Below are 26,014 nucleotides of genomic sequence, written 5' to 3'. Positions count from 1 at the left end.
GACAGTCCTAAAACCACTTTCTCATCAACAAGATCCTCATTCTTGTAAAATGTAGTTGAAGTTATGAAAAAGGCAATGCAATATAACTTGTTGGCATTATTTGTTATAACTTTACGCTTCAATATATTTTGATCACAGATCCCTTTAAGCTGCTTTTTTCTTTCTTTGTTTGTTTCGTATTTTGTATGCTTCTGCGCCTCCTTGATTTTTGTACATGGATCTTGTTAAATACTACTACTGCTACTACTACTACTAACAATAATAATCATTTTTGTACATGGATTTTGTAAAATACTACTACTACTTCTACTACTACTGCTAATACTAATAATAATGACAATAATAAAACCACCTGTAGTTGCATTCAAGGGAACTCAGGTCGAAAACAGGATCCTTATAAATATAACCTCTCCAGTTTTAATTGCCTTGATGGTTATATTTGTCATTAGAAATCCTGGGCAAAAAGACACGCAACAGCGAGTGACAAAGTACAAGCAATGGATAGATTAAATAAGCATCATATTCATAAATCAAACATTATGTTATATAAACGATTATCGTTGTTCATTGTACGGGATAAACTGTGGGCTTCATATCAAAGACCCTCCCCATTCAAAACTACGTATCATTTTGCTGCGGCGGACATAGTGTATGAAATGAGTGTTGATTGTGTTATTTCCGATAGTACCTGAAGGGGTCATGAGATGTCTGACCTTAGCTAATCGCCTCCAACGGAAACCAGCTGAGAGAATAAAGGGTAGAGAAGACAAGATGGCGGAGTGAGTGGGCTGCGCTTTGTACAGACGGTTGCGGCCCTTGAAGTTAGCAAAAAACGCTCTTAAAGGACTTAAAAGGTCGAAGAGTAAGGATACCAACGAAACTGCGATCAAACAGGCATTTTTTTTTGCCCCTCATCACAGAGGAGGTCCGCGCATTTTTTTTTCTTCCGCGGCGGTCCTTTTGACAACGTTAGCTTGATGCTAACGTTAGCCGACGTTAGATTTAGCGTTAAGTAAGTTAGCTGCTACTTCGAAGTAGCTGGGTGGTTACCGAAGGCCGTAAGCTTTTTCGGATTTGGTTGTGGATGTATATACGTCGACACTGACACGCTATTCAGTGAAGAGGCTTTATTTTAACAAAGATCCATTCTATCTGGTGGCCTATGAATCAAGCGAATAGCGCCAGGAGAAATCTTAAAATATATATATATTGGACTTGCTTGTTGCGTTGTTGTTAATACCATTCTTTGGATATACGATTAGTCCATAATTACCCATATCAACATCGACTGGACGTACAGGACTCTGTGTTCTGGGCTGCCACACAGAATTTTCTGAAGAGAATCGGGAGGAGATTGTCATTTAGGACATTATGGCGAGCAGCAGTGGTTCCAAGGCCGAATTCATAGTCGGTGGAAAATACAAGCTTGTCAGAAAAATTGGATCAGGATCTTTCGGTGACATATATCTGGCCATCAACATTACAAATGGAGAGGTAAGTCACTATCAACGTCTACATACGTCTGTGTTCTTGCAGAAGTTGGAAGCCAAGTCAAAAGTATTTGAAGCAGATTTAAACATAGCTCTGTAATCTGGCAAGTGAAGTGTAAAAAGGCCAACACGATGTAAAATTGTTTTGGTTAAACTTGCCTCGATGCATTAGCAAGTATGGTTCAGTGTATCAAGTGTGACAGAAAATTTGTCTCTACTTCAACTGGTGCAGTAGAAACGGAGCAGTACATTTATGTTTCTTGTGTTTCTGTCATTTTCAGGAGGTAGCTGTAAAACTGGAATCACAGAAAGCCAGACATCCGCAGTTGTTATACGAAAGCAAGCTGTACAAAATCCTACAAGGTGGTGTCGGGATCCCACACATTAGGTAAGGGGAATATATCCTGGATGTCCGACAAGTGTCAAAAGGAAGTCATATTTTAATGTTTGTCGATGTTGGTGTGATAAACTTTGTTCTGGGAAAAATATAACTGCTGTGGAAGTGGAAGCTACCTTGTTGGCATTAGGCCTGTTAATCTGCCTGGGGTTACTTCGGAGCAATATATTTTGCGCAAACTCTTTAAGTCCCAGCCTGTCTTAACTCTATATATGAAGTTGCTCGGTAGCAGTCCTGATCAGATCCCAAATGTTCACTTTTGTCGTGAATAACAGCTGCCAGGGGTGAGGTAAAGCAACTGTGTGGTTGGAAATGGCCGCTCCTCTTTTGTTGTGTGGAGCTCCCAATATGTCCTCCTCTACTCTGTTAGAAAATGGCGGCAGAGCACAGAAGCGAAAACAACAATCCAAGCTCCACGACACAAGCGTGTCTTTACCGCGTGATTTCAGTCCTTACGTGGTCTTTATTTACCCTGCAACGGCTCAGACATTTTTTGTGTCGTTCAAATAAATGTTTACATTGGGGTGTATCCCAATAGAGAACATGGTAGCATTGGAACAGCACAAATTGAGCCTCATTCCCACACTGTATATGGCAGCTGTAGCATTTACTCTCGTTAATATTATGAGTTGGCGTGTAAAATTCACTGAGTCATTGGGAGCCAGAGGCATTTATTTATTTGTTAATTGATCTAAAAAGGAGAAGACGGTGTGCTTGTTGATAGTGGGGAAGACTAATGCTGAATTGATAAATGATTAAAAAAAAATCATATTGATAAGGTGTTGTACACAATTACAGGGAAATGTAATGAGCAGTAATTTTCAATCAATGGAAGTTGGGTCAGCACAGTAAAAGAATAGTACATTTTTCCATCCATGTAGACCCATATTTTGAGCAAGGTACACTAATAGCTTAACCAGCTGTGTATTTAACTGAAATAATTTTCACTCTTAGACCAAAGAGATATATTATAGTATTCCATTGCTGTGTTTTTTGTCCCGCTATTTGATCCACCAGTTATTTCTTTGTTTGCAGCATAAAGTTGAATTTATAATTCATTACTGGGTAATATTTTGCATCAAGGTGACGGAGATGCATATCATAATTACAGCAGTTTTTACATTGGTCATTATTATCATGGTTCAGTTTTTGTGTCCGATTTATAACCTCATATTTTTAACCCTAACCCTGAAATAAGCAATTTTGGCCCCTGATTCGTGTCATGTTGGCTAGGAAAATAGTCATGTTACTGAGTGACTTTGTTTTGTCTATAAACCCTTGCCTGTCTGCTATCTTTTTTTTTATTTATCTGAAAGATGGAAACTATAGACTTTGCATTCTTCTTTGTGTACTTACTGCGTACCTCCCCTGTGTACTAATTGCCCAGCTAAAACTTGATCTCAACCTGTTTAGCAGGTTTCGTGGCATTCTCAGTAGTGTCCACAATATCTTGTCACTGGGAATAGTACAATTCTGAATAACTTCTGAAAACAGAGGAGAAAAGAAACTATCAAATTGATTACTGTAGGGTTGTTTTAAAAATCTATTCACATTGCCAGTGGACGAGTTTGACATTTTTTTTCCCCTTGTGTGTCCAATACATCATCATGAATCCGTTGAAAAAACAAAAGAGCAGAAAGCAGAAGATCATAAACTGACAACAGATTTTAAATGGATATGGCACTGTCTGCCAAATGCAATACTTAATTCTCATAAACCATGTAGAATGACTGATGGTGAAGTTTAGTCAAGTTACTTGGGCATATTTAATTTCTGTACACTTGTTGCATTGTCAAATTAAACTCAGTTGACAAAACGTCCTGTTCCTCTGAACTTAAACTGTCCGTCACGTTATGTGTTAAGCTCCATTGTAAGCGATTGGCCCGGTTAGTTGTTAGCTCACTCAGCCGATGACACTGCAGGGCAGCAATAAATTGTCGTACTTCCTTGTACAATACGTGTACAGATATCCCTGCCACTTTAACTTTCCAGTGTCACTACTCCATGGCTCCTCGCTGTGGTGCTTACCACATGAATAAGGGAAACATGAACAGAAGTTAATTTGCAGAAAAAGAGGAAGTTTACAGTGGGATAATGGCAGACTGCAATGTTAAGAAAGTTAAGTTAAGAGATTGCCCAGCAATGTTTAATGAGACAAACAAGATTGATCTTGAGTCTAGCGATATGCAAGAACTGTCTGGTAAAGGTAGTTTAGTACATATGCAATGGCATGAACATGCAAAGCCACCTGCAACACCACTGCCCCGATCCCCTTGTTGAGAAAGTGGCTAATGCTAATGTCCTAAGTCAACCTGCAGCGGTAAATGCTGTAACTAAAGCAAAGCTTCCTTTCTCGTTCCCGAAGGCTGCCAGTATTATGAAGTCCAGCGCTGAGTTAAATTACAAGGACCTCCACAGGATGGTTTTAGCCAAATGCTATAAACACTGGAACCAAGGTATGAAATGCCAAACGGAAAATATTTACCAGAAAAAGGCAATTCCAGCTCTTTAATAATGAGACGAGAGGAAAGGTGGAGGATGCACTCCAGTCTGCAGATATAATTGTGCTAGCATGCTGATCAGTTGCTGTTCCTGAAGAAGACCATGCATATTTGAGGATGAATTAAAATGTCCTCAGGTTTAAATAATACACTTTAAAGCACTAAAAGGTTCCAGGTTTATATTAAACAAGTTAACTTTTTAAATCATGACAAACTTGTTTTTGTCTGTTTCTGAACAGATAAACCGCTAAGGCATGTGTCAAGGTTTACATAGACAAGTTGGTTATTTTTGCAAAGCACCAAAATTAATATATTTTTTGTGACTTTTATGAAGAGATATTTATATTTTCTGTCTTACCTTAATTTGTCTTCATAGTTCTATAGTTTTGTAAACTTAATCTAAGGACTGAAAAACTTGTTCTACTGCACAACTGTGCTGTTTTCTAACAGTTTGGACTTTTTCCAGTTTCTGTGATGGCACATATGGACAATGACAAGTCACAGTTGTGTATTTGTGAAAGAGGCACTATGCTAAGACTTACTGCAGTTTTTGATGAGTATCAATTATCACAGAATTGCTGTATCGTGATATAATTGGTATAGTGGGCCATGTGTCACGCATTGTATCTTGAGTAATCCTGTGATTCCCACGCCAAATATTTACTTGTGCACATGCTCATAACGTCATAGTTTGCATACATTTAATTTTAGAAAACAAATGTGACTGAAATCCTTGCTCTTTCGAGCCCTGGTGTTTCTTTTCCTTCCCTGTTCTATAACTGGCATGGCCATATATACAATAGCCAGATCCACACTGCCCTTTTAGTACAGAAATCATGCACTGATACTTCGCCTTGCTGTCTATGTGAATGCTTCATATGCCAAGAGGAGGGACAGTTTCGCTGAGGCTCTGATGTGGGATCAGAGCTGCAGCAGAGGCGAGATGCCGTCTGTGTGAAAGGAAAAGCCAGAGGCGTAGGGGTGCACAGTCGGATGGTGTTCACAGTCTAGCTAAACAGATCCTTCACTCAACCAAAAACGGAGAAATGTCCCACATGCAGCGTTACAGGACTGAACAGTGATGTTGTAACTGGTGTTTTTGGTAACTTGTATGAGGAAAGAAAAAAAATACTGCATCCACACATAGATACATGGAAAAGTGTCTGTCTGTTCTGTCTCTGGCAGCAGAGGCAGCAAGCTCACAAAATTGAATGGTGGTCATTCAGAGCAAAAAACTTTAGCTTGCCGTGTGTTGTCTTCCACTGTTGTTTTTGTAGTTACTGTCTCTGGCAACTTGTATTGAGAAAAAAAAATCTCAGGGACTGTCAGCCCTCCTGACTGAGACCTCGGTGAACTTTCCCCCGGGAAACGGCATCCACTGAGACAGTCGGTCAGGACCGCTGTTTATTGATGGTGATGATGTAATAATTTTGAGCAAAAACGTGCATGGTAGAGTCACGATCTCAAACGTTTAAATGTTTAGATTAACAAGTGGAAACTGGGGGAAACGCTTTTTAAAAAATCAAACAATAAAGCACCCCATGGCTGTGGGGCTACTAAGGTACGATGACTTGTATACATGTATACATTTCTGAATACACACACCTTGACAAATGGTATACTGCTTTACCAGGTATCAGCTGTCAAGGACATTAGCTGTTTCCACCAAGCAGCCTGGATCAGGTTCAGCTCATTACACTATAGCATGGTTATTTTTGCCTTTCCATTGCCAAAAGTTGTGGTGCATGAACCATGATCCTGCTGATTATCTTCTCCCAAAAATGTTTTCGAAAACATACTTTAGTGTTTTAGCTATAATGAGATATTGTTTGTTAGCAGCCAGAGGCATTACTGTTTCCTTTTTCAAAATGGAGTCTGAGCCAAAACCAAGCACCACCCAACTCACAGGATGTCACCCATTGGTGTGAGTGTTTATTGGTCTCGGGCGACACAGTGTATTCTGGATGTTGTAGTTTTGTGTTGTAGTTTGTTGTACTTTTCTGTTTTCTCGGTTCATGTAGCAACCAATTTCAAAAAGTGAATTGTTACACTGGGTTGTGAAACTACCACCACCATGACTAATGTGGCACTGTTAAAAACATTTACCTAAAGAACAAAATCTAAATAGTTGAAATTTGGTGCGCACTTTGGCCCACACAACACATTTTGCATTTCCACATGTAATGCAAGCAGGGACTATTCATTGAGACTTGGTTCTTGCAGCAGCATCATCTTGTTGGAGCCTGTCAAACCTGCTAATCCTGCTGCCCCTCCTCCACTCTCCCTACAACCTGGTTTACCTTCATACAGTCACCACCTTTCATTATCTGTCTTTTCCCCATTCCTGCACTGTTCTTTCCACACCGACTCAACTTTTGGTACAGTTCAAGAAACAAGGCTCCAGCAGTGAAATACAACGTGAAAGGTTTAAAAGAACTTGGGCCTTGAGTGTTATAGGACTTATGTTTCAAAAAAACGTTTTAGTTTGTGTATGAATGAGGTTTACATTTTCCACATTGCATCAGCTTTGAATCTTTAGAAAGATTTAAGATGTAAGATATTTACTATGTTTGTACACTTATTCTCAGTTCACCAAGCAATATTGTGATTTATAAAACCTTGCATATGCCCAGCACTTCACAATAACTTTTGGAAAGAGACCGCTGTCACTAGCAAAAATGTCAAGTACATTTTAGGCGATTTTTTTAAGTTGTGTTCTCAAAGCTAATGCTATTTGGACAATGGGAACCTCAGTCATATGCTCAGACCTAAGCAAACTTAACAGTATTTTGTTATTTTGTTATCCACCTACAGGCATGCGTGCTTTCAAATTAATCAATTGTTTTTTTTGTTTTTTTATTGCAGTGCTTCAGTGTGCATTACAGTTTGTACAGTGAACAATGTCCTCTACAACGTTAAACACTGAGGCAGTGTGATTTTCATTTGGGGCTATGTCAAATGATTAAATTAAAATAAATGTATCTTAATCTCCAGTTGTGTTTCATATTGTATTTCAGCATAGTAAGGACATCAGTGTTTGGTGCTCGTTATACAAGAGCAAAAGACTGAAAATAGTGCCCCCCTTTCTATTCATTAAATCAACAACACATTTTCAAAAAATCATCTGAAAATTCAAATGTTCCAGGGTGGTGGAGGGGACCTGCAAAGCAGGTTTTGAGGGCAAGCCACAAGCATTGCTGTAACTCTGCTAATGAACAGTCATTCACCCTGCCAACTCAGGACAACTACACTGCTCAAAAAAGAATGGGAACGCCTTAATCACGCATCAGTTCTTGATGAAAGAATTATTCAAGTTGAAAACCTTTACTGATTATTTGTTGAGAACAAAATTATATTACAAAGTTCAACGAAACACTAAAATCATCAACTCTTTGAGGGTTGGACTAGAATCACACATTAAATCATATTAAAAAAAATGTAATCACAGATTGATCCAACTTGCAGGTATTTTATTATGGCAACTCATTATGTGACTCAGTAGTGTGTAAGGCCCCGACAGTCTTGTATGCATTTCAGACAACGTCTGGGCATGTTCCTGATGAGTCAGTGGATTGTGTCATGGGGGATAAGTGAGCTCCTGGACAGTCTGTGGCGATACATAACATCCCATAGGTGCTCACTTCGATTTAGGTCAGGGGAACGAGAGGGTCAGTCAATAGCACCAATGCCTTAGTCTTCCAGGAACTGCCTATACACTTGGGCCACATGAGGCAGGGCATTGTCCTGCACCAGGAGGAACCCAGGGCCCACTGCACCTGTGTATGGTGTGGCAATCGCTTGGAGGATTTCACCTGGGTACCTAACAGGATTTACGTCCTACCACTGGATGTGGATAAGGCGTCATCTCTTTGTGTGGCGGAATTTAGGGTCTTCAGCCAGATCTTATGTTGAGATCAAAGCCGAGTTGAGATGATAAAAACCTGCATCAACTGCAGAGTCAATTGACCCGGTGTAAATGTAGATGTAGATTCCCACTGCAAACAAAAGCTCAATCTTAACAGGTTAAAGTTTGATTTTTGACCGGTAGAAAGGGGGTATCTGTCTCTCTGTCTGTCTTTCTCTCTCTCACAACCCAACCAGTCTAGGCAGATGGTATCCACCATTGAGTCTGGTTCTGCTGGATCTTTATTTTTCCTCAGCTCTGGCACAGATGCATAATTACAAACCCTGAATTTTATTTGTGTCTGTAATTTGCCTGCTGAATTTTGTCTCACTTGTGTATCTGTAACAATGGCCCTGACGGCACAAATCCCTTTTTAAGTTGGGTCAGTCTTTTCCAGAGGAAGCCAGAGCAGTGTCAGATCCGAGTTCAGCCTTTGAATTGGGTTCAGACAACTTGCTGTGATTAAATCAGTTGGACCACAGGCCAAACCTCATGCTATTCTTTTTCTTTTTTTTTTTTTCACCAGGTGGTATGGCCAAGAAAAGGACTACAATGTCCTAGTCATGGACCTGCTTGGACCCAGTCTGGAGGATCTGTTCAACTTCTGCTCTCGCCGTTTCACGATGAAGACAGTCCTTATGCTGGCAGACCAGGTAGCTAACACTCGCACACCCACCTTTTTATAAAATCTTCTAAAGCAGAGAACTTTAAATACAAGGAATGGGGTGGTGCTACCTTTAACCAAGCCTGCTCTTGTCTTTTGAGCAAGTATGATCTCTGCTTGGGATTTCTGTGGCTACTACATTTCTCTCCCACTGTACAAGACATGCAGGTCTGGTGAATATGCTTTTTCTATGCAGGCATTTAGACTTGTCAAAGCAGAATAGCACAGGTGTTAGCAATAAAATACAACATCCCTGCCACACATGTATTAAGGCATGCATAAATATTCTATACTGTGTCTGATGTGGTTTTTGTAGAAAAAAGCAAACCACACCACACTAAAATGGTCTTCCGTACACATGTAAACAGCATTCCAGGTCACTAAATACTGAGCTTTTGGGGATTTTCAGTGTTTATAAATGGAGATTTTTGGAATCGATGATGCAGACACAAGTTTATCGGTGTTTGTAGCATCATTTGCAAATGTGAACTTGGGAGTACGGATGTGATATTGGAGTATTTAAATGTGAACAATGATGTAATTGTTAATTAAATCAAGTGATACTTTATCACTCTACTTTTCAATTTGAATACATCTTTATCCTTTCATTTCATTATACATTTTCAAGCATTCTAATCACTTGCATTATTTTGTACTTACACCCATAAGGATACCTTCCTTCATTGATAAATGCCCTTTTTTGTTTTGAGAATGCTAAATAATTAATGTAAGACGTGGTAAAAGTTGGAACAGGGTTGTGTTTTCATCAAATCACAACTTTTCCTTTAATCTGCCTCAAATTTAGTCAAATCCCATGATCATTTATAAATCAAGTTTTAATTTCACATGCATTTTAATTACCATCATTTTTAACAGTTGAATTTTTTTACTTTCACCCATGATATTAATCTGTGTCTGCCTCTATAAAGTTGTTATTTCACAAATGGCCTCTGGGTTTGTCTGATCATACTAGTTAGTTTGAGTCAGGTTGACATGGGGTTAAATGACAAGGGGAGGAGAGGAACAGGGAGGGTTTGAGAGGTATCAAAAGATGAGACTTATTTGCACAATACATAGTGAGGGGAGTCCTGAATCTTAAGACAAAGTGCACATTCAAGTACCTGGGGATACCCCAACACAATTAAAAAAAAAAATAAAGAAGCCAGGGATACCACTACCTGAAAAGTTAAAATTCACAAGAAATCAACTAGGTGACACAATGTCGTTCGAGCCATTCTGCAATGATGTAGGACCTACATGTGATTTTTCTTCTTTTTTTTTAATGATTATTTGAAGTTTCGTATGTGGAATTTCACCTAATTTAGATTTGTTGTTGTAGGCCATTATGATCAATCATTACCAGACTTTAGGAATCCACTGAGATATGACCCTTTGTCATACACACTAAATACAGAATTTAGTATCACAGAATTCGGGAAACGCTGAATTTGGGAAATTCTGTGAACACAGTACTACTCAACTGAAGTACTTTTCATTAACTGTAAACCAGTTGTGTTGTCCCGTTAAACTGCAGATCACTGTTTCATGTTTTCCTGAACAGAAATTCTCTTTCCTGATTTGTTTTTTTAAGCTCAGTCATGTGCTCATTATCTCTGTTAGCTGTTACTTTCCTTAACCAGCACAGGACGCAGCTGCTCATTGGCTGCAAACAGTCAAGTCAGCTTTCTAGCTCCTCTCCTGATGATTTCAAAATGGATATGCAGTGCCCTCTTGGGTTTAAGCACAACAGCATATTTGCATGGTCCTGCCAGAAAACAATTTCTGACTGAAGGGAGAGATGGACTACTACCATGGATTCTTTCAAAAACTTCATGTTTTTTATAAGGTCTCACAGTGAATAGCCAGAATGCCTTTGTAATCAGTACTGCCACAGCACTGTGGAGAGAGAGAGAGAGAGAGAGATAACTATGATAACAGCATGAGAAGGCACACTAGTAGTCTGTTCAGTTTGTCATTTGCCAAGTGATAGTCTATTGGACCCAAGTATATTTTCTGTTGTCCCCAACTCAAGGCCTTGTGGTATGCCATTACATTTTAGTGTAATGTAATTTATGTGCATTGTGAAGCTCCTTTGAACAAATAACAGCCAGTATCGATTGTTGGCAAATCAATTGGAGCAACCTACTTGTTTATTTGAATGTACAATTTTTGAAGATTTTCATCTGAATTGATTTCTTGTGTTCATGAAGATGTCTTAACAGTGTTGCCTAATAAATTAGATAATCCTGTCTTTCTTCTGCTATGACACGTCGAAGTACCCTCATTGAAAAAGTCATTTTTCTACATCTCAATTTCTGTCAACTAATCTTTCTTATTCCCCCCCTAACTTTCTGGACAGATTTGAATGTTGAATTGCCACTTTCATTAAACACGTTTCAGTACATTAGTCATTTTCTGAAATATTTAACTGTCTCTTCTTTCTCATCTTCAGATGATCAGCAGAATTGAATATGTACACACAAAGAACTTCATCCACAGAGATATTAAACCAGACAACTTTCTCATGGGCATCGGCCGTCACTGTAATAAGGTAAGACCAGTCCAGGACTTCTCAATACTGCAGGTCTACATTATTGAAGGTCTATATAGAGCTGCTGGCAGACAACAATAGCTAAGGGTGGTGTTTTTTGTTAACTCGGCTGTAGCTATGTAACTCGACAGTCCTAATGCCTATCTGATTTACTAATTTAGTCAAACATTTTCATAGCTATGACTCATTATCACTGCTGTTATAGGAAAAAGACTTTGATGGCTTACAAAAACATTATGCGGACAATTTGCCAATTACAAACAAACCGTCGAACTGTTTTTGGCTGACGGCAACCTGTATGACAAAGTATCCACAACTCTTTCGGAAGTTAAGTGTTAAATGAAGTGTTACATTTATTGTGTGCAATCTATGAGGGACATTTTTTAAGTTTTCACATTTGAATAACATTACAAAGTTATACTGATTTAACCTTTGAGTCGTTTTATACCAAATCACCCAGAATACAGAACTTTTTCCCAAAGCATTTCAAGGATTTTCTTGAAACTTTTATGCGAAAGTGTTAAACATACTGTTTACAAAAACACTCAAAGATAATATTTTACTGTATCATCTAATGATTTTTGTCAAAAAAGCTAATTTTCAGTTTTCCTTGGCTGTAATATGACATTGTATGTTTTTTTTTCATTGGGTTCAGAAGATTTGTAGGTCACAGCTTGTAATGGCTTGGTTAGTTGCATACTAGATGATGTGGTCTTGTTCCGTGTGCAGATTTGTAATAGCGAAGGTGTCAATGGATTTTTGCAAGTTAGCAAATTGCAACCTAAAGTAAATATGCAGTATGATGAGCAAGTCTTTTTGACTGCAGGGGTGAAAATCTAATTAAAACTACATTAATTCCTGAGACACCAAAAGTAGTTCTGTAACTCTGTTAATGAACACCCCATTACCCTGCCCGCCTTGTGTTTACAGTGATAAACTGTTGGGGCAAATTGTATTTTTCACAGGATTGGGGGTAATTCACCCTGGGATTTGTGGCTATGGGTTTTGAACTATCACCAACTTCTTGACTATTACATCACCTGTGTGTGGCTAGCTAGTTGCTAGTGATTCTGAAATTTTTCATTCTTAGGTGTCCCTTTCTAGAATTAACTGGCATCACTGCAGTGGTGTATTATCAGATGGTGTTAATTGACTTGATTTTAACAACATTTTCAATGATAAAATAACTTGGTTTATGATGATCCTTAATGAATAAGTATTTGGAATAATCGTCCATCTTTGATGGAATCTGATGATTGTCTTTGATTAACAGCTGTTGTGTATCACGGTGCCCCTCACGCACACTATGGCCAGCCTTCAGGATAAGTAAAACAGTAGTTGAATTTATTTATATCAACATGGATCTTCCAGCTTTCACAGAGCTGAATTCCCCCATACATAACTATCAAATGACTGAATGGTTGTGACATTACTGTGTGAAACCCGCTCAAAGTTTTTATCCCTTCTGCGAGAATGATAATCAAGGATTCGTGTTCATTATTGCTTGCTTCAGTGTAATCATTTACCGGATGCTGACTTGTACAATTGTTGAGCTGACATATTCAGGTAAGCGCAAAGTTCCTTGTTGATATGCTTAATACTTAACTCGTGTGATTAAATTGGTCTGGATCTGAAGTGTCAGTAACGAGAAAAATACAACTTCAGTATCTAAAGTTGTAAGATGGAGTCCTCCATTTCATAGCTTTGCTGACAGTGTTTGAAAGCGCAAAATAATATAACGTTAGTTTCTAAAGTTATAATAAGGCACAATCTCCTCTCTGTTGATATGCTCTTATTTCAGGCCTGTAAATTGACTTATGAAGTCATGATATGAAGCGTCCATTCCGCCTAGGCATAAAGGCCTACTGTTGTAGATAAATCACCACCCTCTTCTCCTCTCCTGTCTTCCCATATCATACTCCTCCTCTTCTCCTTTTCTTGTCTCCTTTCCTCTCCTCCCCTCCCATTAAATAAACATAAATAATTCAGCTGCGGCCGTCATTTATCAGCTGTGGAGGCGCGTGGCTGCTAGATGCATAGAGGGGAAACACTGCTGTGTCAGGATGGAATATTAATCTTAGTTCCATAGCTTAATACTAGGAATTTACCAACATGGATTTTCTTGGCTAATATTGATTTTCTGATGTAGCAATTTGGCTGATAACCTGGACAATACTGAATAATTTTTATTTAGTTTTTATGTTACATATTCTCCCTTTTGTGTCAATCAAAAAAGAAATAATCTTTATAAAAGAATAACTGATCTGTTTTGAAAGTCATTCAGCCTTTCTTTACACTCTCTGGGATGAGCACAAATTTGACCATACAAATATATGAAACCAACCTAATACATAACCTTCTTTCCCATGATCAATTTTGTTTGTTAAAAGCCAATTGGCCTGCTTTACCTACAGCTGAATACTCAGTGAGGAGTGTTTCATTACATAGGCCAACAAAACATTATAAAACAAATTTATGTAATTAAATGAAAATGTATACACACTTAGAAAAGTAATAAAATATAAATGACACCATCCAGATGTTAATGCTTTGCCATTATGATCAATTTTCCTCTAGAATCACCTCAAACAGCATTGTCATGCTCACTTGCTTTGTGTCCTCGCGCTCTGTGGGTGATCCACCCTCTCTCAAGTAGCTGCAGGCCTAACCATTAGTTGTGCGCAATGTTTAACATACTAATCAAAGTAGTGGTCCTTACGTTTTGGCTCGAGTGAAGTTGCCATTCTGAAGTTGGGCTTGGACTCCATTAGAGCAAAGTGTTTGTTTACAGCCTCTAATAATGCGGTCTTGCCTGTGTTAATTCCATGGTCTCTGTGACCCTCTACTTTAAAGAAGTCTCATGGCCTCATCCAGGTGATATGTGAAAAAATGGTTAACTTTTTCATAAAAGCCAAGACTTGGTACAAAAATGACACATTTTCTGACACATTAAAGGTGATGTCTACCCAAATGTTTGGTAGTCAGGGATACAATCAGTGCGTTTACATGCACAGCTTAGTCGGATTACAGCCATAGTTCGACTATGCTACTCAACTAGACAACTGCAATTATCCGAGTATACATGCCGGTGAGAAAATCGGATTATTGGGCCGAAACATCTCATACCCTGGTACACTAGGTGGCGCTGTACCCATTTCAACTAGTGGTAACAGAGCCACCTCCGGCTGACCTCTTTACGTCACCAGCTGCCTCGGCATTCAAGAAATATGGCGTATGAAGAGCGAGACGAAGCTACATCTTTGTACATTTCGTATATGGTGTACATGATAATTACACAAACTAGATGCACAATGGCGCTCTTTCTTGCGGTGATTTCGGAGGAAAGACGCCGCCGTCCGTCTACTTCCAGCTCACGGCCCTGGGGAAAAAATCTCGCACCTGTGCAGAACGCAAAATCCGATCTGATGGAACGTATACGTGCAGAACGCAAAATCCGATCTGATGGAAAGTTTACATGTAGGAGTAATGCGACTATCAATCGAATAATCTGGGTGCTTTCATTCGACTATGAGAAATCCGATCCGGTCCGATTTTAGTCTGACTAAGGTGTATACATGCATCTTAAAAATTCCATCATAGTCAGACTAACACAGTAATTCGGTTTTCTGGAGTGTCATGTAAACGCACTGAATGTTCAGGGGAAGAGGTCATGCAGATTTCAGTCACATTGTGATAGAGAAACTAGAAACCATCTTGGGATTGGAACACACCTGGCAAAGTCCTCAAAACTAATTTTGTGGCTGGTTCCCAGTTACATTAGGTGTCACCAGGACCACATTTTGCTATGGCATACGCACACAAATGTTTTGTTTATCAACCCTGAATGTTGGGTCCAGCTAGCAGCCAAAAGGGTTTGCATGTTTGCAGTCTGTACTTCTCCAGAACACTGCACATCTTTTGCTTAATGTCCAAAACGGCTTCAGTCAGGTAGTTCAGGACAGGTCCAGCTGATGATTCAGTAACATAGTTCCCATCAGACAGCACATTTACAGACATTCACAGATAAAAGTTAAGCCAATGCCCTGCCAGCTCCTGATACATTTAAGGGCTATATTCAATATGAACCATATGTCGTAAAGTGTTGATATGGTTTAATGATTTTTTTTTTTAAACACAGCTGTCTGCAGAATGTATAGCAATGTGGTAATGTTATTATTTTAAGCTATGAAATATTTTTTCTATGTGTGAAAAATATGATCAGGGATATTGCAACCAGTTCACATTTACAAGTACGTCAACTGAACCTGGTACCATCTCCACTGCAACTGTCCACTCAATGAGAGGCCAGGTAAAAAAATATATGGTAGTCACTGGGGTAACGGGTATAATGTAAAACGATTAAGCTTTAGAAATTCTTCACAATATGCATGCAACTGACATTATGAAGTCTCACCTTGTTTCTCAGATACTGTTATTTCCTCGTCATGTCACTGAATTCACCATTTACAGTTCACATGAACAATTTATAATGTATGTGTTATCATTGTAATCACTCCCCATCAAATCATATGGGGGAGGCGTCACTTGTGTTATCATGTTGGTTCAGGAGATGTTCTGCTAAAGACATAATTAATCAATGGCTGCGGGGCCCTAAACTGTCTGACAAAGTTTAATTGAAAAGTGAACAGTCTTATCACGTATCAACTGGACTTAGTAGTTTCCTTCTCAAAATGTACCTGAATATAGCCAGAATTATATTTAAAAAAATAAATAAATAAATAATATTAAAGAGTGCAAACATAATGTATATAATCATTAAGCAGTTGAATGTGAGCGAGATCATGAAGCCCTGCTGTATTGGTCAAAGCCTAAAGAAGATGTCTGGCTGAGTGGATGTCAGAAATTGGTTCTGATCATTTTGAAATTGAGAAATGACGTACAAGCAAGGGATCTAAGATAATTTTTTTGTCCAGACACTATTTACACGATGACAGTATCTAGTCTGCCACTTACCAATCCATTACAAGCTGTGTCTTGCACATTTTCTGAACCCATTAAAAAGTAGGGTTAATAGCTAGAGATTTTTTAAGTCTAACAGGCCCCCTAGTATGGGAAGACTAGATGGGTCCTAATGACTGTAATAGGATAGACAAAGACATTAATAGATTGACAATCAAATAACTGATGAAATATATTGATTAAATAATAAATTGGAGGACCACCCACTTGCACCAGCATATGGGCTAACACTACGCTGAGAGCTCCAGTCCAAGATGATTTGGGCAGTTAATCTTAAACCAATACTGCACAATACATAGTGCAGTTTTTTTCATATATGCTATACTTGGGCGTATACAGTTGTGGTCAAAAGTTTACATGCACTTATAAAGAACTGTATGTCATGGCAGTTTTCCGTTCCACTGACTTCTACAGGTCTCAATTTTCTGTGATGGAATGAGTGGAACACATTCATGAGGTTTGGTTCAGAAATGAAATTATTATAGGTCTTCTAACCATGACTGTATATCTCCCGCCCAAGTCCAAATTCCAACCTTTTCTTTCCATTCAAGATAAGCCAATGACGAGTTGACCTTCATGGTCAAAGTTCACAACATCATCTCATGCACGGGGTGGAGCAAGTCCACACAGTTAGACACAGGTCTAACTAGGTGCAGAAATGCACACATGTACTTTTGAGCGACTTTTGAAAACGAAGGAAACCTACACTGATTATCGCGCCACCTGGCAAGTTGGTCTGTGTTTCTGTCTATGGGCTCCTCCTGCAGGTAGCCTGCGAGTTCAGTATCAGCTGAAGCTCTCTTAGATGTAGCTGCGGGGTGACTTAAACCGGTCTCCAAAAGTCTTCTTTTTTTTTGCTGCTTTGGGTGCCCCCTGCTTGTGCCATTCCTCTTCAGCAGGTCATGCGCTGGCACTTCTCCCTCCATCCTCCACCTTGAACATCTTCAATCATTGTTTATTTTGTCTCCCCTGTGTCCACCTCTTTCCCCCTGAATGTTACGTCCAGCTAGCAGCCAAAAGGGTTTGCAGGTTTGCAGTCTGTACTTCTCCAGAACACTGCACATCTTTTGCTTAATGTCTAAAACGGCTTCAGTCAGGTAGTTCAGGACAGGTCCAGCTGATGATTCAGTAACATAGTTCCCATCAGGCAGCACATTTACAGACATTCACAGATGAAAGTTCAGCCAATGCCCTGCCAGCTTTGAATTAGATGTCGATGTCGCAGTTCATCCAGAACTCTTTTAATAGCAAAGGTTTTCTCCAACACTCTGTCCACCAGTTTCTGATTGATGCCCCATCTCATAGCGCAGTCCTGTATTGACAGTTTAATTATTGAGCTGAAATAAGGCTACACCTGTTAAGTCATTTAAAAACATAATACAGGCTAAATGTTTTTATTACCATTTGTTATAGTATATTTTTATTAATGAAAACATTTAAATCATCTCAGCAAGCTTGCAACTGAGCATAAGCAAATATCTCACACTGAAATTTGATGTTAACTGGCATTAAATGTTTTATTAGGTTGACAAATTTGAGGCTACATTTTAAATGATTACTCATTTCAGTATATTTTAGTAAAACAAAAAAATCATTTAAATCATACCAACAAGCTAAACAAATATGGGCAACAGGATAGTATACAGGTCATCACAAGGACTGCGATGCCATGTTAACGGTCATTAAGTGTTTGTAAACCCATGTTGATGAATTTGAATGCAGGCTGAAAAGTTTTATTGGGTAGGACATCTATACAGTTGGATCAGTAATACAACTTTGTCCATGGTTACAGAGGTCCGCTTCTTCTTCAGTTTCCCCACGATGGCTGCATGGTAGCTTAATAGGTGATGCCTCGAATTTGTTGTTTCCTCATTTCATTGGGATTGTTTTGGCACAGATTTTACGTATTGCTTCATCAAAATTTGCTGGCTCAACTTTTTCAGTTGTCTGAAGGATGAAATGTTCCCGAAGGCATTCAGTTTAGTCACCAGTGCAGTGCAAGGTGAGATAAAACCAAGTCAAGTTTTGACTGTTGCTTGCCATCGTTCGCAGCTGCCTTCTTAATATAGTGGTATTTATTTATTGAAAAGCTTTCATCATGAAATCAGCATTACAGGAAAGTTGCACTTGAGTTGAGTATTGATTTGCAACACCGAATTGTTTGAGGGGGAGGCGAGTGCGTGGTACTGGTTAGCCGCATTTGCGAGGAGTCAATGCAGCCCACTTGGAGGCGAGGCAGGCTCGGCCCTGCCCTACTTCAGGGCAGGTCCATCAAAAATTGGTGATGGAAAAGCAAATCGACGTGACTCAGTTTGACTTGGCACTGCCAAAAGTGCTGGTGGGAAAAATGCTATGTGTATCTGTTGGCACCAGATGGGCTCTGTAGGCCTAAGAATTAAAGTACAGATGGTGTGATGATGATATTACAATGTTAATCACTTGAACTGTCAGTGGATGTAAATATTGTGTCTGATTGTGATTTGTGCTTAACTCACTGGTGTTTTAGTGACCTGGCTGTATGTGAAGCCCCAGTAGCTTTTTATTGCAAACTAGAACTTAAGTTTCTAAGTTACAAGATGGAGGCCTCCTTTTATATGCTCTATTCAAGAGTGTTTGACAATGCAAAATAGTAAAATGTTAGTTCCTGAAGTTATGAGATGGAGACCTCTCCATTTTTATTGTAGAAGAATGGAAAACTTCTTCTATAACTGATTGTGTTAAACAGGCAGATGATTTTGTCTCATATTGATCATGGGATCGAGACAATAAATCTGAATCAAAATATTATTGAGGCAGACTTTTGGTATTTTTTCCACCAACTATTATGGCTGCGAAAATTCAAACCAAGCTGTGCCCGTTTGCCTTTCCATCTCCATTTCTAGCATACAGAGTTGAGCGATTGACACCACAGAGCCACTTTGATCGCTGTCATCAGTTAAAGATGCACCTTCTAGCAGGTAGTGCAGGTGGGATGGAAAATGCCATTTGTACTATTGGCCAATATCAAACCCTTTCAAAGATTTGATATATTGTATTGTCATACAACTGGTGATTTACACCCCTTTCCTAATGTGCAATTAGGAATGTCTGTCTCATTTCCAGTTTCAGCAGATGGCCTGACCATGCGTTGTGCATCAAATGCTCTTCACGCATGTTGTTTAACAGCCTAATCTTTATGGCAAAATTATTTACAACCCCCAGGGATGGATTCACAAGTGTCATCCTGAAATGAATATTGCAATATTGACATATTTCATCAATTTGATTTATTGTCAGTTGATTAAGTTTTGTTTTCTAGTCTATTTAATTGATTTATGATCCATCTAGTCCTGTATCAATACCACACAAATATTCCAAATGAACGGCATCAAAATGTTATCTCCCACATTTGCTTCAACTTTTAGTGATACAAGTTCGTCATATGAATCTAAGAGCCTGAGCTTTGCATTTGCACGTACAGCCAAAACATGAATTTAGAAACTTGTTCAAGGTGTTTGATCATAATAAAAATTTGGGGAAGGAAGGGGAATGTCCAAAATGATCAGATAAAGGCCCCACATAAATACTGTACATTTCCTTAAGTTATACAATTCCGCCTTCATTGTAATGATAGTTGTTGGTGGTCGGTTGGTGGATGATGTAACCCAGTACTGTAATCTTGCTAAAGAACTGATTCTGCATTCTGGACAATGATGCTGGTTGTCTAGCTAGCAATGCAACAACAAATATGCAGTTTTGTCATTTGCTTCCATCCAGTCATGTTTGTATTATCAAGTTGCCTGAAATTAAAATGGAACATTCTGTGCCCAACAATTTGAGCCCTTGCAGACAGGCAACGTTTGGTTAAATTAAAACATGGGATGCATGTTACATTCTGAAGCCCAACAGGTGTGAGACACAGCCCAACCTCCACTAATATTTCCTGTTTATTGACTTTATGTGACAGCCTCTCTGCAACCGATTTTTAAACCCTGCCACTGCAGTCTGGGAACGTTTGTTACAAACGTTGATTTATTGAAAGGAAAGGTTTAGGCTAATCTGGAATAAATACTATATAATGGAATTGTTTTGAATGACATCTTTTAGGATTATTTAATTCCATAATCAATGTGAAAAATGTTTTTTAATGATGAATATAGCATATCTATCACTTAACAACTGTCTAGCTGAATGTATTGAATGACTTCTTATTGAATATTTTTATAGTTATTTATGTTTTCTTAATATTTGTACATACCCACATGCCAATTTACATACAAGGTCTTAATGTTTGTCAAAGAATTTTGGCGACCATTTGGCTTTGCAGTGTGTTCAGTTTAAACTGTTGAGAATTGACCTGAAACGACACAAAGCATTTGATCAGTAAGCTCTTGTTTTTTCAGTAGAGTGATTGGTGGTGTCAGGGCCCCTAGCAGTGTTGGAAATCAACTTTTTTGTTCAATTGCCACTACAGCCCGTGTATTCAAAAATCTACCAGCCACTCAGTTTTAAGATAAATTTTAACCAGCCCTTATTTTAACTGAGAGCTTTTGGAATGAAGAGAATATAATGTATACAATATTTTAGCAACATGCATTTTATAAATAAATATTTGAACTATTATGGAAGAGTTATGCTCAACTCATATCAGTGCAGGAGACCAGAGAGGAACACATTTTTTAAAGTCTCTGTGTAAAGAGTTTTTATTTAAACAGTTTTTACCAAGTGCAGGTCATTGGTATATTGGATAGCATTAGTTCTGTTTGTTTCACAATGGTTTGCTTTAGTTGAGTATAACTTATCAAAACTCTGGTTTGGTCCAATCAGAATAATTGGGAGTAAGGATTCAGCACAACTGCTTGTAATCCGACTGTCTGGCCACACTATATTCAACGTATTTTATCTCAATTAAATGGTCCTATATCAACATGTGACACACATGCTATTTATCATTTTGGCCGGTAAAATGTATGCTTGGCTGGTAGGTAACTAATCCTGAGAATCATTCAGGATCTCTTTGGGCCCTTGCTCTTATCAGTCATGTAAAGTTTGGGCCAGAAGACTCAGACTTTGTACATGGGGGTGCATGCACAACCAACTGAGCTACTGGGAAGCTCCAAACATGCCTATTGGTTATCCGTGGGCTCTGTAGAGTAGACATACTACACCCAAGCCCAAATGAGACATCAGTTTTGAGCATCCTAAAGACCTCCAATGTTGGAAAATGTAAAATCCAAGTTGGCTGACATCCTGTTGGACATAATGTACCCCCTGACTAGCCAAAGCACTGCAGAATATTTGTGCATTGGTGTGGCTGCATATGAAACATATGTTCATGATTGTTCTTGGAAGAAACCGGAAATTTCACTTGTTGACTGTGTTGATGAATGCCAATCAGTGTAGGGCTGAGCACAGGCAAGCATAGAGAAGTAGTTGCACTCTGCATGGAACTGGACAGTCAAAGTTTGAAATAAAATGGTGATGAATCATTTCTATATTCCTCCCTAGGCATAAAGTTTGGTAAATTTCTTGTGCTCTATGCAAGATAGATATGTGTAGTAGTACTACTAAGAAACTTCATTCTGTAATAAAAAGAAAAATGTATGCATGTCACCTTTCCATGCCGCCCTTTACTGTAGTTGGGAGACCTCCTCTGTTGGGCTATTTCTGTTTAGCCTGCATGCCAGCATTTTCACAGCCCGTCAATTGTATCTCGCAAAGCGAGGAAGAGGATTTTCTATGTTGTTGTTGTTTTAGTCCCTGTAGTCTATTATCATATGTAAAATAAAAGACTTGCTGTTCAAATTTGGGTCACCCAAAAGAAATTCAGGAATTTCATGAAAGATTGCACTTTAATTTTTCAAATAAAATGTAATTAAGACAATGACAAAGTAATTGTCACTTGAAATAATAACTTTGTCCTTTAACTTTGCTTTCGTCAGAAAATTACAGCTCTGCAGAATTTTGGCATTCTAGCTGTCAATTAGTTATAGTGATTTGAAGAAATTTCACTCATAGTTCCTAAAGGGTCTCCCAACTGGTGGATTGCCTTGATTGGCGCTTCTTGCTTACCATTTGTTCAAGCTGCTTCTGCAAAGGCTCAGTAGGGTTGAGATCTTGTGACTGCACTGGCAACGCCACTGTAGACTTTAGAGTATCTTGCATTGTTGGAAACCGCGTTTGTGTCATTATCCTGTTGTAGGATCGAATTTGCTCCAATAAAGCACCATCCACAGCATAGGGCATGGTAATGCAAAAATGAGTCATAGCCTTTCTTATTCAAGATCCCTGTGACACAGTACAAATCTCCCACTTCATCGCCACCACAATTGCTTCAACATGCTTGAAAGATGGCATCAAGAACTCCTCTAGTATCTATTTATATGTTCCGCATTTCACAAATGCGCTATCTGATCCAAACATCTCAAACTTAAATAACTTTGTCCATAACACCCTTTTCCACTCTTCCTCTGCCCAATGTCTGTGCTCCTTTGCCCATCTTAATCTTTTCTTTTTATTGGCCAGGTTCAGATTCTGCTTTTTCTTTGCTACTCTACCAAGAAGGCCAACACCCTGGAGTCGCCTCTTCACTGCCGCGTTGAAACTGCTATTTTACTGTACCATTTCATGAAGCTACCAGTTAAAGGGCCTATGAGGCGTGTGTTTTCTAAAACTAGAGGCTAATGTACTAATGAACTTGTCATCCTGTGAAGTTGTCCACCACGGCCTCCCACTTCTTTCTATTCTCGTTGGAGCCAGTTTGTGCTGTGAAGGAAATGGGGCACACATTTAATGAGATCTTAAGTTTCTTGACAACTTCACGCATGGAAATGCCTTTATTTCTAAAACCAAGAATAGATTGATGACCTTTCAGAAGAAAATCATATTTTAATTTAAAAAAATAAGGAGTTCTAGAAGAAATTTCCCTGACAATTTCACTTCTCAGCTTCTACTTCATATGTCCTTACAGTGGTCCTTTACAGTAGGATAATGGTGGACAGCAGTGTGAAGAAAGTAAAAGATGTCTCAGCCACGTGTAATCGGACAAACAAAATCGATAGACTACATTATATGCAAACACTGTCTGGTAAAAGACTTGGGCAACACCTTGAACATACAAATCTACTCACAACACCACTCTGATCTCCTTGTTAAGAAAATGGCTAATGCTAATATAATAAACCTGCTGTGCTGAATGTAGTATTAAAATCAAAGCTTCCTTACTTGTCCCAAAAGGCTGCCAGTATTAACAAATCAATCACTGGCTTTAGTTGCAAGGACCTCCACTTGTACAGTGTAGCTGTAAATGAAGGTTTTTGTCAAATGTGAAAAACACCAAGGTATCAAATACTGAAAACATGAAATATTTAACAGAAAAAGCTATTCCAGCTCTTAGTGATGAGGTGAGAGGAAGGATGGGGGCTGCACTTCAGTCTGCAGAGAGATTTGTGCTCTCCTGCGATGGCTAGACTTCAGAGTCCTATGTGACAATCATTGCCCATTTATAGACAGTGAGTGGCGAATGCACTCCTAGTTGCTCCAAACAAAGGCGATGCACAAGACTCATACTGGTGCTAATCAACACTCTGAGAAATGTACTTGCCCTAGCATGCTGATCAGTTGCAAAATTGTTTTTGGGTATATTTGATAACATTAACTGTTAAAGCACCAACATGTATAATGGGTTTAGATTCACTCACACTCATGATTTTTTTCCCCCAAAATCTGAACATTCTTTGTCTCGCTTACTCCTCTGGCAAGTCTTGCTTTGCAAAACAGGTGTCAATACATTAGTTAGAAGCCCTTTTCACGCAGATTCCACATAGTGATGCAACAAAGACCTTGACCCACCATGCACCGTGGAAAGTGACAAAGATATGGTTTTTTTCCCCAAATTCCATCACATAATCATTAAATAATAGCGGGCCCTGTCTGCCTCTCTCTCCCAGAGAGCAGTGCTTTTTTACAAGGGAAATTTCACCATAGACTCGATAGGGACATTTGATATAATTTTTATTTCTATTTCTACATAAGTTGCCAAACAAGGTAACTACAGTGACACAAAAGTAGAAAGCAATGAAAATGTGAGGTAAAGTTTTTTGCCAACCACGTCACATAATCACCACCACTCAAAAGCAGGAGCTGCAGCTCTCGCTGCTGGTAGAACAGGCAAATTAACAGCCTGATATTTCTATATATCAATTCAGTATTTATCTCCTTAAGTTGCCGAAGACACTACCTGCTGCCACATTACTGTTGTTTGGTCCAGTAATGTTGCTTTTTGGATGGAAGTCTGGGACATTTCTCTTATTTTGAGCCATATCCAGTGAGGGGATCTGTTCAGTTGTCTTGACTGTGAACACCATCAAATCATCACCACTCTGCCGGCTTACACTTTCACACAGGGGCTGATTCTGCTCTGTTACGGCTTCTTAACTGCCTCTGCTGTCAGATCAGAGGTGGAATGTCCCCCCATTCTTCCTTTTTTAACTTTTACAGGGACAGTGAAGTGGAATAATGGAGCAATATTCCTGCCTTGAAAAGGCAGTTAGAAAGGGGTTAATGTTTCACATTTGAGGATCTTCTTTTTTACTTGGCAGTTATCAACATCACTTGTAAACATTGTTCTGGAATCGGGCATTATAGCAAGGGTAGATCCTATATTTTTTTTGTGGGTTGTCTCTTAAGAGATACTGCTGCTGTTCTTGTAACATTGTTCCAGAGCATATGATGTAGCCTGTGTAATTATAAGTAGTTGTAGTTTTACCTCAGTACATGAATATCTGTGCATTTCTGTTTGTTGGTTTCCAAAATACTAATGAGACACCACAAGAAACCAACACCTTATTTCACAGCTAACTGTATGTGAGCAGCTGAAGTCCATCCAGTGGCAGATGAGACAACAATTTGTATGGTTACAGTACATCAGCAGAAGACTTAATATGATACAGATGGTTGGTAGTGTGACATAGTTCAGCAATTTGCAGCTGGCTTGTACTTCTCTCAAATACTAACCAATCTCTAGTACAGACTTTACACAGTAATTCTGTTTGATTTAGTCCTGATTTACCATTTTCCTGTCCAAGAAACTGGAAATCTCCAGTAGTTCTTAGTAGTGGCATATGAACAACATGGCTTGGATATCAACTTTAGGAAGTCAATCTTCAGAGACCTGTTAAAGCTTTCTTTGGTAGTAGATATATTTAAAAGCATTTTTTGTTTTGTTGCTGGAGGATGGTCAAGTGTGGGCTCTTAACATCGGCTGCCAAAATCCCCCCTCTCCCCCAGGTCTCCACTAAACCATGGTGTTGCCTGTCTGCACTGGCCTTTATTGTCGCTGTCAGACATGATATTGAAGTTTCAATATCTCCACATCTCCAGCGACACTTATGGATTCTTGTTGTACAAGGTTGATCTGCAAATGGTTGTCCTGACAGAAGTCAATCACAGTCATGTGGTTTCTTCTAGAATGATAGCCAGAATGATCACATCTGTACCACAAAGATTTAAATTAGACATTTTTTTGCCTGTTTAAGTCAAGCCTTGGA

General features: G+C 38.9%; 1 protein-coding gene across 5 annotated transcripts in view; it reads left to right on the top strand.

The window, feature by feature from the left end:
- Nucleotides 1-710: 710 nt before the first annotated feature.
- csnk1a1 (casein kinase 1, alpha 1) overlaps nucleotides 711-26,014 on the top strand; it is a 46,455-nt gene continuing 21,151 nt past the window's right edge. For 2 of the 5 annotated variants that reach the window (XM_030395835.1, XM_030395834.1), the window contains exons 1-4: nucleotides 711-1,494; nucleotides 1,772-1,878; nucleotides 8,819-8,945; nucleotides 11,409-11,507. In XM_030395835.1, the coding sequence (XP_030251695.1) occupies nucleotides 1,372-1,494; nucleotides 1,772-1,878; nucleotides 8,819-8,945; nucleotides 11,409-11,507 (456 nt within the window). In that variant the 5' untranslated portion in view covers nucleotides 711-1,371. The remainder of the gene's footprint in view (nucleotides 1,495-1,771; nucleotides 1,879-8,818; nucleotides 8,946-11,408; nucleotides 11,508-26,014) is intronic. The other 3 variants (XM_030395837.1, XM_030395836.1, XM_030395833.1) reach the window with 2 other exon arrangements.

This window comes from Sparus aurata, chromosome 18 (assembly GCF_900880675.1).
Source record: "Sparus aurata chromosome 18, fSpaAur1.1, whole genome shotgun sequence".
Taxonomy (NCBI): domain Eukaryota; kingdom Metazoa; phylum Chordata; class Actinopteri; order Spariformes; family Sparidae; genus Sparus; species Sparus aurata.
Note: the sequence above shows the minus strand (reverse complement) of the source record. Positions and strands in the feature narration are given on the sequence as shown.